Here is a 16,113-nt window from a genome sequence, read left to right on the forward strand (position 1 = left end):
AATAACCAGCGGATGATTGATTATGTGAAGGCAACTGTTGATTCTGCATCACATCAACATAGCAGGACAATTCCAATATCTCATCTGATCGGGACAGGAAAAGTTGGCAGGGTAACAGGGAATTCACTGTTGTTACAACATGAGTCACTCTGGGACGTTTGCAAAGCAGATGGAAGCAGAGTGAGTGTTCAAGCCTAGATAGGTTGGAAGTATATACAGTAAATGACTCAGGAAGGTGATGGAGAAAGTTAACAGACAGTTAACCTCTTATCAGATAAAATAAAAACAATTATAACAAAAATAGACCTGTGCTGATATTCATTTGTCATTTGATGAAACAAAAATTTAGATAGATAAAATGCAGTGCACTTTTATTTCTTGCATTGTATTCAATCTGTGTAGTTATGTATTTTTTTAATACAATATACCCCGGTCACAATAGGTAGGATTGCAGTTTGGGTAAATTTTTTTTTTTTTTTTTACAAATTAAAGTGAAAGGATTAAGAGGGTTTCTCTCTCTCTCTCTCTCTCTCTCTCTCTCTCTCTCTCTCTCTCTCTCTCTCTCTCGCTCGCTCTCTTTCTCTCTAGTCTTTAGTACGAGCAGCATTTTTCAAATCATATAGTAAAAAAAATAATCCTCTATATGAATAACGTCCCACTACGAGTAATATAACACAAAGCAGCTCACAACTCAAACTGGAGTTTAACCTCGGCTCTCCGCCAATCAGCGCACGACTCTGGCACGCCCCGACCAATCGGTGGGCCGGGAGCGCTCGCGCACATACGTTTGAAGGGCGGTGCTGGACTCCACAGGAGAGTGTGTTCAGTGTGCACACACGCGACGATTAAAAAGTGAAGTTTCACCAGCCAACGCGGGATTAAACATGACGCCGAAGCCTTACAAATACATCACAACATGTTTGTAGTAGTTTAAATTAAGTCGCTTCTGTGGTTTTTTTGGTTAATTAGTCTTTTCAGCTCGGTAAAGTTGTCAGGCTCCTGGTAGTTTATGCTAACTGGAAGTACTCGAAAGTAGTCATGGCTTTGATAGCCACGGAGCAGGGCAGCAAAATGAGCGGTACGTCGGCGATTTATGGCCGAGTTGGGCCCAGAAAAGATGCTGTTCACGGGAAAACCCAACCGAAAGAGGGAGACTATTCCACGGACGGACTTCCCAAAGCGTTTCTTCACAGCCTGCGGACCTTGTTTGACATCCTGGACGACGCCGGTCGCGGCTACGTCCACATATCGGAGATCGAGAGCCGCTGGCAGGGCGCCGACACTCGGGAACTACCCGGCGGGGTGTTGAGCTGCCTCCGACGGGTCACCCCTCCGCACGGCTGCCTCACGTTCGAGCGCTTCGTGGCGGGGCTGCGCTATTCCATGCTTAACCCGGAGAACCGGTGCCAGTTGAAGGCGCAGGCGGCCGTCCCTCCGCAGCCCCCTCCGCGGTCCGCATGCACCCGGGCTGAGAACAAGGTCCGCCCGCTGGGGCCGAGCAACGTGACCAACATCCAGCCGCACCGCGCGTCCTCCCTGATGAGCCGGGCCAGACCAGAGGAGGGAGGTGGCCACCCGGCGTGCGGACCGGCGCGATACGGCGCCGGCTATGAGAGACCCGGTCGCAGTCTGGAGCGGATCCCGGCCGCTCAGGAGGCCGGCGGGTCTTACCGGGTGGAGCCGGGTCACGTCTCAAAAGCACCCCAGCAGCAGAGCCGGGTCAGGTCCATCGAATCGCTGGCGCTGGAGTCACCACAGCTCCAAGGACCAAGTATGTGCAACCCGAAGGCATTTCTAACTGTTTGCATCTGTTATGAATTAACGAGTGGGGGAGAGGGGTGTGTCTTTGCCACAATTTTCCAAAATCAATGATTTTGATGATAATAATAAAATAATAAATTTGATAAAAATCAAATGCAGGGACTCTCGTGTAATATAATGTAGTGATGTGATTTTAGGTAAACAGAGGTTTTCCTGATCAGATCGAGGCAGCGGTGATACCATTCTGATCATTCACCCCCACTGACTGAAACAAGAAAACCAATTTGAATTGGATGTTGTGTCTGTTACAAAACCTAGTGTTTATACATTTATCTGGTTTCACTATAACAACCGTCCCCGTGAGGGCAACTATAACTACGATATGGCTGGGGATGAAAACGCGTTTGACACCCCTGCAATCCAAGAACCAAAATGCTTTGTTTTAATTGACACAGTCAGAGAGATATTAGAGATATTATTCCCACATCCCAAAAAACATGCATGGTAGGTTAATTGAAGACTCTAAATTGCCCGAAGGTGTAAATGTGAGTGCGAATGGTTGTTTGTTTATATGTGCCCTGCGATTGGCTGGCGAACAGTTGAGGGTGTACCCCGCCTCCTGCCCGACGATGGCTGGGATAGGCTCCAGCGCTCCCGCAACCCTTGTGAGGATAAGCGGCTCAGAAAATGGATGGCTAGATGGAGTTTATTATTTTGTTTGTAGTGTAGTGGTGTAAATCATCCTTATCATGCTTAAACTATCATATAGTATTTTGAAAAGGAAAAAAAAATGGTGCCAACTCTTTTTACATGTCACAATATGAAACAATAAAATTTGCCATTGCGATCAAATTGAGACAAAAGTGTAATCCGGACAACAAAAACAGTACATGTCGATGATGTGTGTCACATCACAAGTAGGGCGTCTGCATACTTTTGAGCAAGCCATGCGCACATCTGTCTTGCAAAAGCAAGTTGATATGTTCACCACATCGTCTTGCCAGTTTAGTTCCTCTGGCAGTGTTCAATTGGATGCACTGATCCGAGCGCAACACACACAAAATACACAAAGTAAGTAGGATATGTTCACTCAGTAAATAGTCTTGTAACTGCAGTAGAGTCTACTTATGGTAGAAAGCCATCTATTCCGGGATGCCTGTTTGGCTTCCCAATATTTAAGGCTTTGGAGCTTCAGTTCACTTCCTAATCCCATTTCATGTAACAATCATGGCTCAGAAACATGTCCATTGAATTGAATTATGAAATCATGACTCATAAAACTGTTTATTCATTGATTCATCTTCCGCGCCGCTTATCCTCACTAGGGTCGCGGGCGCGCTGGAGCCTATCCCAGCTATCTTCGGGCGAGAGGCGGGGTACACCCTGAACTGGTCGCCAGCCAATCGCAGGGCACATATAAACAAACAACCATTCGCACTCATGTTAACACGTACGGGCAATTTAGAGTCTTCAATTAACCTACCCTGCATGTCTTTTGGGATGTGGGAGGAAACCAGAGCACCCGGAGAAAACCCACGCAGGCACGGGGAGAACATGCAAACTCCACACAGGCGGGGCAAGGATTTGAACCCCAGTCCTCAGAACTGTGAGGCAGATGTGCTAACCAGTCATTCACCACGCCGCCAGAAAACGCTTGAATTCTTTGTATTCTATTTAATAGTGTCATTACTATATGTTTTTAATAAAGTACCATACTGTAGAGGGGCGTTTTTCTTATTAAAAACAAAAAGACATTGCAATGTTTGGAGGAGTTTTTTAGGGGGGATGCTGGAACAGATTAACGGCATTAATTTACATTTATTTCAATGGGCAAAGTTGATTTGCGTTATGGGTACAGTCACAGAACAAATTAAATTTGTAAATTAAGGTACCACTTCATTTGTATACAAACAATAATTCACTTTTACATATGCCCCTTCTAAAATGAATGTCTATTTAGGTCTTATTTTTTGTTGCTGTTGTTGTGTATTGTTTTGACAACAAGCTTGTCAAGTATGCCACATGCTCCAAAAGGAGCTCACGTTCAGCATGTTGTAACTTGTTGAGTTATTGCTGTCGTTAAAGCCAGGCCAAGTCAGCGGTCCGGTCAGACGTGTATCTTTCTTCATTGGTGCCGTGGGCCTCGCACTGCGTGACTGCCGATGGTCAATTCTCCCCCGGTGTGAGGGAAGTAATGCTTTAGGAATCAAGCTACCTCATTATCTCACTCGTACGTCTCTTTGTGTCGCTCTAACGACCGCGCTTGCTGTCACACAGGCTCAACCCTCTGATGAGTCTCTCTGGGTTAAAAGTCTGATCCCCGCACAGCCAGCATGCCTCGAGGGCGACACTCCATCACTCCCTGCTAACTTACTTCCCTCGTTTGAAAAGTTTCAAGAGATTTTTCCACCCAGCAGCACACGTTGTTTCAGTGCATTCATCTTAAAAAAATAAAAAAAAGACACAACACTGCACCATAGCTTATAGCTTTCATTGGGTACCACACACGGTCAGTCATATGGTATGATAAAGCCATTATTAGTGTTTTCAATTGCATAATTCACACTATTGATATTGTGCTTTCCTAAAAAGAAATAATAATAATCAATGACGTCATTGACTTCAACTCAACTTCCATCACATTAAAGTTGACGACAAAAAAACCTCGACTTGTTTAACCCCTATTACCAACCACATTGGTAGTTATCGTAGGATACAGCTACGATTCCCTCAAGTTCAGTTCCATACTGCATGTTTTTTTTTTTTTTTTTTTTAAAACAACATATCCAACCTGTATCGTGTCACTTTAGCACACAGAGTGTGGGGTGAGCAATGCCTTATCAGCATGAGACTGGCCCACCCCTCAAAGCAAGCTGATATCAGCAAGGATAAATACGAAGTAAATTGTGCTGGAATTCCCGATCCTTGGGCTACTGGTTACAGTCGTAAGAAACGCTTTGTTTTTGGCAGATGCCGGTAGACATCTGCTGTCTATTGTTTGGTCGATGGAGAATTTGTGTTACGAAACAAATGGAAATTCATCATCTCTTTGGAAGACCATTTTAGCATCTATTTACCTTGTACACTATTTTTAGGCATTAACGATCCTCAAATCCCCATGTTTCGGGCCTCTAGTCCTCATGCATTTGGCTGATTAGCGTGGACGGACAGAGCAGCACTTGTCCGTGCCATAATCTCTCACATGCAGTAAAACCTAGTAGTATTAGTCCAGATTACAGCACGCAGGTCAGGCCTCGCCAAAAGGGTGACAGCTGTGAAATCTCTCACCAAAAAGTCCTGCCAGAAGCTCACTTTCTCCTGGAATTTAGACACGTAACACAGTGGCAGTACACTCATAATCTATAGGGTCCTGTTGAATCATCAAGTGATAAATCACCGTCAATCTTGTGGGAAATGCAATTGGAAAGTCATAAAATCAGCAAAAAAAGGAACATTAACTGCTGAAACTTTCTCAAATAAATGTAACAATTATTAAAAGGGAACTAAACCCAAGATGTCAAAATCTTACCATAAACATAACCGTACGGAGTAATTAAATGTTAAGCAATGCTGCATTGTTCATGTCGATATTATACCTTATTATTCTATCATATACCGTTGCATACCAACATCGACACAACACCACCCCAAAATGATGTTGAATCGCTTTTATACCAATTGTATAGCACCGGCAAAATCCATCACTCTCTGGAATCTGTCATCTGACATGATTCAATAGTACGTAACAGGCAGCAGGTAACTCTACCGGCGCTTCGTCGTCACTTCCCGTCTGTAACTGATAACGATTTCGCCCAACATGCCCACCCCCCCCTTAAATTAATTAATTATTCAGTTTAATTCTTGTTCCACAAACGCAATATTAATCAGAGTATTGTGTTTTGGCTTGTGTTGGCACATACAATGTATTCTTGCTTTAAAAATGTTGTAATCAAGTCCCCCTTTAAAATGTTTTTGCAGCACCGTTTTGCTTCACTGGTACTGGGTGCGTTGGGTCAAAAATATTTTAAATAGTGACAATTTAAGCCTCTTTGTCTGCTATGTATTTTATGAAGGAGTTTTAAGGCCACACTGAAAAGGAAAACAACTTTTACACTCGGAGATTAAAGTCATAATCTTTTGAGACTGTAGGCATATTTCGATTTTTTTTTTCCCCTTTGAGAATAGTGGTAATATTCAGAGATTAAAGTTGTATATTTTTGACATTTTTTAAAAATTGTATACTTTCTAGTAAAAAAAGTTTGATTTTTGGAATAAAAAGTATATTTTTTATATAAATTGCATATTTCAGAGAGTAAAAATTATATTTTAACAAGTGCTTTTAAAAATCTACCAGCACGCAATGCAGCCCTCTGTAGCATTTTTCTCGAAAATACATGATTGGTAGGATTACAAATTCAATTATATAGTGTACTTTTTAACAGATTTTCCCACCGACGCCCTAATACTCTTTCATGGGTTCATTTTGAATGGCTCGCACGTGTGGTGACCACTGGCAAAATGTTTTCACCCTCCTTCCTAGTTGTTGGATATACAGTATTCTCCTATATTGGTAAACAACTACCCAATCATCTCATCCACGTGTCCAGGTGTCGCCAAATCCAATTTGCCCCGATCACAAAGCGAGTCTGCGACGGGCTTCACTGGAGGCTCCAGGCGTCACAGCCGCAGTCGGGAGGAGCCGAGGCGCCACACCATCACCAGCGGAGTGGACTACGAAATGGTCGGTGTGCGGCTCCGGAATGGCATTCAAAACTGTCATGCACATTCATACACTCAATGTGACCTCTGCATTTAACCCCCATCAGAGCAGCAAAGTATGCTGGGTAGTTGTAAATCGGAAAAGACAGAGCCACTTTTCTGCAACGTAGGAGATTTTGTGCAAAAAGTCCACTGAAGCCTAAATCGCCCACAGGTGTGAACGTGAGTGTAAATTCTTGTTTGTCTGCGATTGGCTGGCGACCAGTCCAGGGTGTACCCCGCTTCTCTCGCCAAAAGTCGTCCTGGTTTATTCAAAGAGTTGCCCTTGTTATTGCCTGGTGGCCACTCTAGGGTCTAAGTGTGCCTCTCTCCCAAAGTCAGCTGGGATAGGCTCCAGCTCACACTTGATGCCAATGTATGAAAAATGGATGGATGATTTGTACATGTTGTTCAGTCACAAAGAAACTAGTGTCACTAGTGGCGAGAATAGAATAACAAGAGAAAAGTCTCATTTGACCTCCTATTGGCTACCCCGTTCCCCTCCCACTCCTGTCCCCTTGCACCCCCCCCATGGTGAAACTCCCACCCTCCCCTCTGGAGCTCATGCCTGCCTCCTCTCTGGCTCTCTCTCCCCCCTCGCTTCCACCATTTTTCCACCTTCCCTTGCATGCCTGATCTCCTTCTTTCTCCTCGCCGGCGTCTCCTCCGTCTCTGCGTCTGAGGAGGCCGACGGACCCCCCTCCTCCCCTTCTTCCCTTCTCTTCCTCCTCTCCCTACCCTCCCTGCCCTCATCCTCCCCCCCCCCCCCCCCCCCCCCCCCTTCCCTGTGTCCCTCCCACCGGGGCCGACTCCGCTGCCCCGATGGTAGCGAGCCGAGTCGGGCCCAGCGGCCCGGTGGACGTGGAGGAAGCCGGCCGGGCCTGGACGGCGGTGTGGGCCGCGTACACCACCGTGTTTATCCCCCTCAGCAGCAGCCTGTACAGCCGCAAAGCCCTGCACTTTTTTTTGTGGGTGAGTAGGCGGAGGTGGAAGAGTTGAGCGGCAGCTTCTTGGCTGTGTTTGGGGAGTTTAGTATCGTTGATTTTTGAGTATAATGGCACTACTACACTATATGGAATGAACGTATTTTGATCTATACAGTACTACTATTATACAATGCTTAAAAAGGCATCATCAGTGTTTAGATCACTGTAGTATACTATAATTATGCTATACGGCTTGATACCATACTACACTGCATGGAATGAAAGTTCTAACCAGCAATAGACAAGACTTACCTCGAAACAAGTGATTTTCAAAGTGTGGTACTAGTACCACTAGTGGTATGGGGGCTCCCTCTGTTGGTACATGAAATAATCACTACCTATTCAGTTCCGTTGCATTTAACTATTTAGTGGATTACACTTGCAGTTAATATTTTAAAACTGTTTTAAATTTTTTATTTAGATAACATTTTTATTTAACTTCTATGTGCAATGCATTGTAATCGAATCATTATTTTGGTAGGCCGTACAGTTTTTTGTTTTTCCCCCCCTATATTTAGACACAGTATTACTGTTCAAACTATGCACAGTGTTACAGTGGCTTATATGGTATATACTTTTAAGAAAAAATAATATATATATCGGGCTTGTGTTTTTTGATGAACACTTAGGCCTACTGCGTTACTGTATTGTACTGTTTGTCATTTTGGTGGTACTTGGAGAGCTAAGTTTTTTTAGGTGGTACTTGGTGTTAAGTTGGAGAACCACTACTATATACTAGTGTACTGTACTTATACAATTTACTAAACTATACCTAAAAAGGGACAGGCGTACTACACTATACTGCATGAATACCATAATACACTATATGGAATCGTGAGTTTTAACGAGCCACGAGACTTTCCTCTATTGTATAATATACCATACAACAATATATTCTACTATTCTATACTGTGGTACTATACGAGTAGTGTTCATCCCCCTCAGCAGCAAGGTGCTTTTCCTGTGTGTGAGTAGGTGAAGGTTGAAGAGTTGAGTGCTAGCTTTTTGCTGGTTTTTGGTATATGAGTGAAAAGTTTGTTGTGGATTTTGGACACCCTGCTGAATGAAACAAAACGTTTTTACCTTGTAGTATGTTTAAGATCATTTTCCCTCAATAATCCTTTTGACACCATTGTATTTGGGGATTGTTTATCGCCTTTGACGCGCTGTTGTATAGCCGCTCTTTCATCCTTTGTGTCAAGCAGCCTGAGCAACTGTTGTGCTGTTATTGTGTGTATGTATGTGTGTATGTGTGTGTGTGTGTGTGTGTGTGTGGTGTGTGTATTTATGCACTAGTTGAGGCACACACTCTACTTCAAACCTTCTGGCGCTCACTGTTTTAGATGCATTCATTGACACTAGCTCCTGCATCTCACCACCAACACACTCCCCCTTATCTGCCTTATTTAGGCTCAGGCCAACAGTGAGTGCTCTGATGTAGTTGTTTAAACACGGGATGGAACCATGCAAGGGGCGCTTGGGGGTGTGTGGGGGGTGGCTGAATGCCAGCGATGAGGCTAGGACTGTGCAGCATGGACAGCCAGGTCAGCACAACTCACATAGACACAGAGGGGTGGCCATAATTGAGGGGCTGGCTATTTACTCCATTCTTAGGTTGTTGCGCAGTTGCCATGACTGCGCAACAACCTGATGGCTCCTCTCGACTTTGTTCAGGATTCAGTCGGACTGTTCGTCTCTGTCTGCGCCTTCTTCACAACACAGTTTGCTCTCAAGTTGTGTCGACGACGTGGAGTTTGTGCTCTTTGCGTGTTCCCAAAAAGCACATTTCCTCCCTCTTTTCCAGCTGAAGCAAATGAAGGAGCTGGAGCAGGAGAAGGACTCCTTGCTGGCGGGCCTGGAGGTGGTGGAGCGTGCGAGAGACTGGTACCAGGGCCAGATCCACAATGTCACTGAGAGACAGCGGCAGGTCGGGCAGAACTCCCACTGCACGGTGTGTAAAGACCCAGGATAATCCAAAACTTCTGATACACATTTACCAGGGAGTATAAGCGTGTTTTTTTTTTTTTTTTCCAAAATCTTTTTTTAGGACTTTTTCACCGAAGCCAACCAGAGTCGTATCAACATTCTTATTCCCAAATTACAAGAAGTCAACCGCTGCCTCAATGACCTCATTTGCTGTTCTGGAATGGTGAGAATCAACCTACCACACGTAACTCATTCCATTGTTATACTACTGTATATCATACCTATAGTTTCCTGTCCAAATACCATACCGCATCCATAATACATTCATACTAGCCTTTGAAATACTAATACATTGATACCTTGAGATATGAGTTTAATTCGTTCCTGGGCAACGCTTGTAACTCAAAACACTTAAATCTCAAATCATCTTTCCCCGTTGAATTTAATGGAAATGCCAATAATCAATTCCAGCCTCCCCAAAAAAACTAACATAAATTTTTCATAATCTTTTTTTTTTTTTTAAATGAAAAGATAGCGCTCTATAATATTGTACTTTTGTAAAAATGTACAGTAAGTGCATAATTAAATTGAACTCAAAATAATTCAAATAGTTTAAACAGTTTTTTCACATTTTCTCCTTCAATCTTCTATGTGCGGCACGTCACGTGACCAACACGGAACACAGGATAGCTGACTTCCTGTGTATGCTATGCTAACGAGCATAGCTACGGTTGATGACCTGGTTGTTTGAAGCCGAACTTGCTAAAATTTTGTTTTCTTTTTGGCTAGTGTCTAAGTTAGATACATCTATATCATTTATTTATACAGAGATGATATCATAGTTTTAAACATGAACGAACCCTGAAGACCTATTGTCATCTTTGGTGGCTCTGTGGTGACATCTTGTTTAAAAAAAGACATTGTAGACATTTAAAGTTCTTACGGGTGCTTTGAAACGGTCCCCTTCCTCAGTCACCCGAGTGAGGAGGAAGTGTTTTTACCCGATTTGCCGAATGTGGAAATAGTTTGCGGAAAAGCAAAAAATCGGGCAAGTGATTGGGCAACTTTATTGTATACAGTACTGTACCACACCACCCTACACTGTATACTATGTTGAACTCCTTTTTGTTTTGTTTTCCCAGTCATCCTTCCCTTCCAGTGGCGGTCTGACGGCAGTGCTCTCCACAAGCTCGCAGCCTCCGGTTCCAGCTCCACCACAAGCCATCATGAGACTGAAGGACCAGAACAGACTCCTCACACAGGTTCCTTTAAGTTAATTCCTCCAATACTTCATTGCTGTCAGCGTTTATGACCGTCTGAGTTTCATATACTTCTTCCTTCTTCTCCTCCTCCTCCTCCCCCCGCGAAAGGAGGTGACAGAGAAGAGCGAGCGCATCGCCCAGCTGGAGCAGGAGAAATCTGCGCTGATTAAGCAGCTGTTCGAGGCGCGTTCCCGCAGCGTCCAGGACACCAGCACCATGGACTCCACCTTCATCTGACCTTTATGCAGTAGGTCGGATTTGTAAGACTGACGCTGTCGTAACCGTTTACCCGACTGACCTTTTGTGGCGGCGATGCACCTTTTTCAACACCCCTTGACTGCAACTTGTAACCTCTCCACTCCACAAGCTAATTGTGCACTACAAGAGGCAGAAACACTCCCAAGTCGCTGGACTCCAACCTCTTTAATTTTGTTTACAGTAATCCCTACTCTTCATAGACGCCCATATCTGTAGTTAAAACTATAACTATACCACAACCTATGATCCCAAAATACTTTTTCGCACTTATCTTACACTATCCTTAAAAATACATGGTTTATAGATTATTTGAATTTGAAAAATGCACCAGAAGTGGGCGTGTACATGCACATGTGGCGAAGACTCACTGTAACTTCCACTAACAACCCGGGCTAAACTTAGCTCCTCCCCGACATACAAAACCTGTCTCTCAGACGAGATGTGTCACTTCAACATACAAGTGGTGCCTTGAGATACCCATGACCCGCCTTATGAGTTTTGCAAGATACGAGCCGTCATTTGACTTGTGAGCGCAAACTTGAGATACGAGCGTTGTATGGTGGCAGTAAACTCAATTCAACTCACTTCACAATAAGCAGCACTTTGGCAAATAGTGAATAATGTGTTGAAAAAGAGGCTTCAAGCTGTTTAATGCCTCTCCCAATTGAACTTAGAGGAAAAACACGGTTTGTATTTAAAACAAGCAAGCTATGGTGCCTTCAGAATGCCCCCACTTTCTTAATGCTGACATAAATGGAAAATACCATTTACATTCTAACGGTTAGCATGGATAATTGTGGTTTTACAACCCTTTAAGCAACACATCTTTGAACAACAATGATCGAACGACACAGGAAGACCGATAATATAACAAAACTCACAGGCATATATTCTTTATCCTCTACAAAAAATGACTAATGTAACAGCAATTTATTGAGTAGTAGTGGTAAAAGTCTGTTCTTATTCATTTGTGTCTGCTTGACTGTATTATACAGTGGTGCCTCCCGGTGGCCAAGGCAGGCACACCAGAAGGAACAACAAAAGGAAATTAAATGCAGCATTAAATCATTATGCGAAAACTGTTTAATGCTTTATGTTAGAAATAATATTGAGTGATTTTTGTGATTTTTCCCCAAAAACAAAAACACAAGAATTAGTGTTTTTCTGGGGGGAGGCTGGAACGGATTGATGGCATTTCCATCAATTTCATTAATGAAAAATGTTGCGTTACAAGTGTAGTCACGGAATGACTTAAACTCGTATCTCAATTTACCACTGTACTTCCTTTGTACCAATTACCGTACTAATGTCCTATTTAGACGGGCTTTGGTGCAATCTTGTGGCGTTTAGGGTGTTTCAGAAAGTGCACAAAAACCGTGATTTTGAGTAGGTGAGTTTTTCAGTGACTAGCTCGGGGTAGTTTCCACAAAGATTACCTGGTATAGGTGAATTTGTGAATAGTGAACTGCAAATATGAGAGGGATCACTGTACTTCCATAGAAACCAACCACTTTGTGCAAAGAAGGTATATCATCACCTAAACCTTCTGTTTACGTTTTTATAAAAGTTTGATCCCTCAATCTAAAATACAAAGTTTACCCCCTTTCAGTAGTCTCTCTTATTATGCAAATCCTACACTGACTCTCTGGTTGGAGTGTTTAAAAAAAAAAAAAAAAAAAAAATCGAAACACGAAGATTTTTATATTCAAGTAGTATGTTGGATGTGTTGTTTTTGTGAGATGATGGTGGGGTGGGGGGAGGTCAGCCCTCAAGCCAACGTGACGTCGATCCAGAGGCGGAGAAGAGAAGTTTGAAAGTTTGGATGTGGAGGAAAGTGGAAGAAGTGTTCACTTGTTTGGGAGATGTTTAAAAATACCTTTTGGCTCATTTTTAAAAAATGCTAAATTTCCTGTTTTGTCCTCCACGTGACTGGATAGGTCGCAAAATTGATCCTCTGAAGATGTTTAGCTAAACATGTAGCCCTCCAATACTTTTACACAGGAACTATTGAGCTATTTAGTTTATTTCTGGCAGTAAAACAATAATAATAAGCTGTAAGTGTATACAGCAATTGTATGGTACTTCTGGGATATCTCCATAGAACATAGTTACTGTATGTAGTTTTGAATGTTTAGGTTTTTTTTTTTGCTGCTCAAAGTACATAATGTGAGTGAAACTCTTTTCTCCTGCTTTCTATTACAAGTACTTCAACTATAAATGAAATGTAAAATAATAAATACAAGCAAACAGGGTGACAAGGCGTCCTTTTATTCTTTTAATTTATGACTAAATCGTGTTCGCAGCAGCTTGAGAAATATAAAGTTTTTCTATTTTTAAACCTTCAAGCTCCAGAAAATGAGTGTGTTGGTTTTACACCCATGAAAAAGACTCAGACTTTTAATTTGACAAAGGCAATGTGTTTTGAAGTTGTTAAAATGGGGGGAAAAAAGAAGCCTTACTACATGTACCAGTATGACTATGGAACCCAGCTACTGTACTTCAAGAGGCATAGACTGTATATTGATATCTTGACTATGTTATATTAATATTGATGTCAATTCACACAGGATTTTTGCTGTGAAAAATATCTTTGAAAGGTTGGCAATAAGGACCGATTTCGTATCCGCTACCGTGGCTGTCTTGTGATTATTTTGGTCAGAATAAACTTTGAAAGAAAATGTGGAAATAGTTATATATGGGTTGGTTATCCATAAAGATCATTAGAGTTGTTGCTTTTGGGGTCAAAGCATATGCTGTCACATTATTTGCAGTGACCGCAGTGCAAACTAACTTGAAATGGACAACCTATATGGAGGAAATTGTCGCTTTCAGTCCTTTTTAACTGTTCTGATGCACATTTGGAGACCCACGCCCTTCAACAGGACATCTACCTGAAGGGAGATGTACAACAATTACAGAAGACAGACACCAAAGGTAAACAAACCCAGCTCATATTTCACCCAGAAACTGACCACTTGTGTATTTCTGTGATTAACTGCTGAGGAATAGGGAGCCAATAGACTGGTGGCAAAGGTACTTCCACTCAGTTCTCAAATACGGTAGTACCTTGAGATACAAGTGACTCGACTTACAAGATTTTCGAGATACAAGCCGTCGTTTGGCCAATCTTTTGCTATGGCTTGCGAGGAAAATTTTGAGATACGAGCGCTGTATGGTGGTAGTGAACTCAACTCACTTCGCAAAAGCAGCACAGTGCCACATGGTGAACAGCTCTTCAGAAAAGAGGCTTCAATCTGTTAAATGCCACCAGTGGAGGTTTACTGTCCAACTAAACATAAAGAAAAGAGAATTACACATTGTGTATTAAAAACAACCACATACGGTAGATTTGCTTTAGTTTAGATAGTCTATTTAGCTTTTTGCTAATAACAAATAGCATCTGAGTTGCACTGTTATAATCCTTTTAGCAACGGATTTTTGAACACAAATGGTGGAGCAACAAGTAAACAGATCATATAAAAATACAGGCATACATATATATATACATATATATATATATATATATAATATATATATATGCTTATCACCAGCTCCATGCATATCCATATAACTGTATTATACTGCCACCAGGTGGTCAAGTCCCGCACACCGGAAGGAGCAGCACACTGTCCATTGAATAGAAGCAACAAAAAAAAATGCTGTATAATTCTGAAACAAGTAGTAATTACTTGTCATTACTGTATGTTTTCTGATTTTTAACACATTCCAAAGTTTTTTTTTTTTTTTTTTTGGGAGCCTGGAACCAACCACTGCTAATTACCAGGTGAAGGTCATTCCATGAGCACTGAGTTGTAAACGGTGAGCATAAAAAAACATGTCAGCCTGGCGTAACACTCTCCGAAGTGTTACGGCAAATTTAATCATGAGCGAGTCGGTGCACGGTTGCATCAGTTGTTTACTGCCGTCAATTTTCCGTCAGGACCCGCATTGCTTGGTTGCATCATTGCCAATCGGTGTTGAATGCATGACGGCTTGCCACAACATGTCGGCCTCACCGACCCCCGCCACTCCATTCTTTTTATTAGCCATTGTTTCCACCAGATTCCCTTCGACACTTTCACCCAAGTGTCATTGCTTTAAACTAGTGGATTTTTAAAAATTATTTCTCTGCAAGGGTGTGTGCACAAGGGCCTCAAAGAGACATGGCGGCTGGTTCCTGACGCTCTGATTGGACGACGGGACGGGAAAAGGATCCCTCAAGTGTTGGTGTGTCTTCCGAGAAGGACTTTTCCAATCATTTATTTTAAGGCTCAATCTCAGGATACAGAAGACTTAGTTTGATTCACCGATTTATTGAATAGGTAAGTGGCTTTTGTTGGCATAATTAATAGAATGTAAGTAAGTCTATTAACTCATTTAGCTACTCTAACATAGGAATAACTCCTCATAAATATGCATCCTTGAGTCACTTGAAAGGAACAATTATTATTATTATTACTGCTTGATTGTTTGATTTTGTAATTATTACAAATTGTACATTTATATTCAAAAAATCAAAGTTAATAATTAGAATAATTTTCATTTTTCCAAGAATAAAAAATAAACAAAATATCCTAAATTTCATTTTTCAATTAAAATGTTTATTTTTAAAAATGTTTCATCCTAATTCACTAATTTATTATTGTTGCTTGTAATTTGAGTTTTTAGCAGTGGCGTCGCTCATCCTAATGTGTCTCAAGCCCCCACAATAAATATTTGGTAATATGTGTTAATGTTGAAGGTTCAAACTCCAAGCCCCCACTTAAAACCGAGTCGTGAGTGTGTCAGTGCCAGCTACCAAAGACAGTTACATCATAAAATGCATGCATGCATACAGTGTGTGTCTATTTTTTTTTTTTATAGTGGACATGTCACACTGAGATATTAATATATTGCCTCTGGTTTAACTTGTTGTTTATGCAGCAGATGTACATTGTAAAGGAATACTCGCAAATAATTCATATACATCTACAACCCCAATTCCAATGAAGTTGGGACATTGTGTTAACCATAAATAAAAACAGAATACAATGATTTGCAAATCATGTTCAACATATCTTTAATTGAATACACTACAAAGACAAGATATTTAATGTTCAAATTGATAAACGTTATTGTTTTTAGCAAATAATCACTAACTTAGAATTTTATGGCTGCAACAC

The 16,113-nt window shown here is 41.8% G+C and overlaps 1 protein-coding gene across 1 annotated transcript; it reads left to right on the top strand.

Moving 5' to 3' along the window:
- Positions 1-818: 818 nt before the first annotated feature.
- Positions 819-13,578, top strand: sapcd2 (suppressor APC domain containing 2). Its single transcript, XM_061699385.1, has 6 exons — positions 819-1,771; positions 6,369-6,502; positions 9,310-9,456; positions 9,553-9,654; positions 10,574-10,693; positions 10,802-13,578. The coding sequence occupies exons 1-6, from the start codon at positions 1,039-1,041 to the stop codon at positions 10,928-10,930; spliced, it is 1,365 nt and encodes a 454-aa protein (XP_061555369.1). The 5' UTR covers positions 819-1,038; the 3' UTR covers positions 10,931-13,578.
- Positions 13,579-16,113: the final 2,535 nt, after the last annotated feature.

The sequence above is a fragment of the Phycodurus eques genome, chromosome 15, assembly GCF_024500275.1.
Source record: "Phycodurus eques isolate BA_2022a chromosome 15, UOR_Pequ_1.1, whole genome shotgun sequence".
In the NCBI taxonomy this organism is placed as follows: Eukaryota; Metazoa; Chordata; class Actinopteri; order Syngnathiformes; family Syngnathidae; genus Phycodurus; species Phycodurus eques.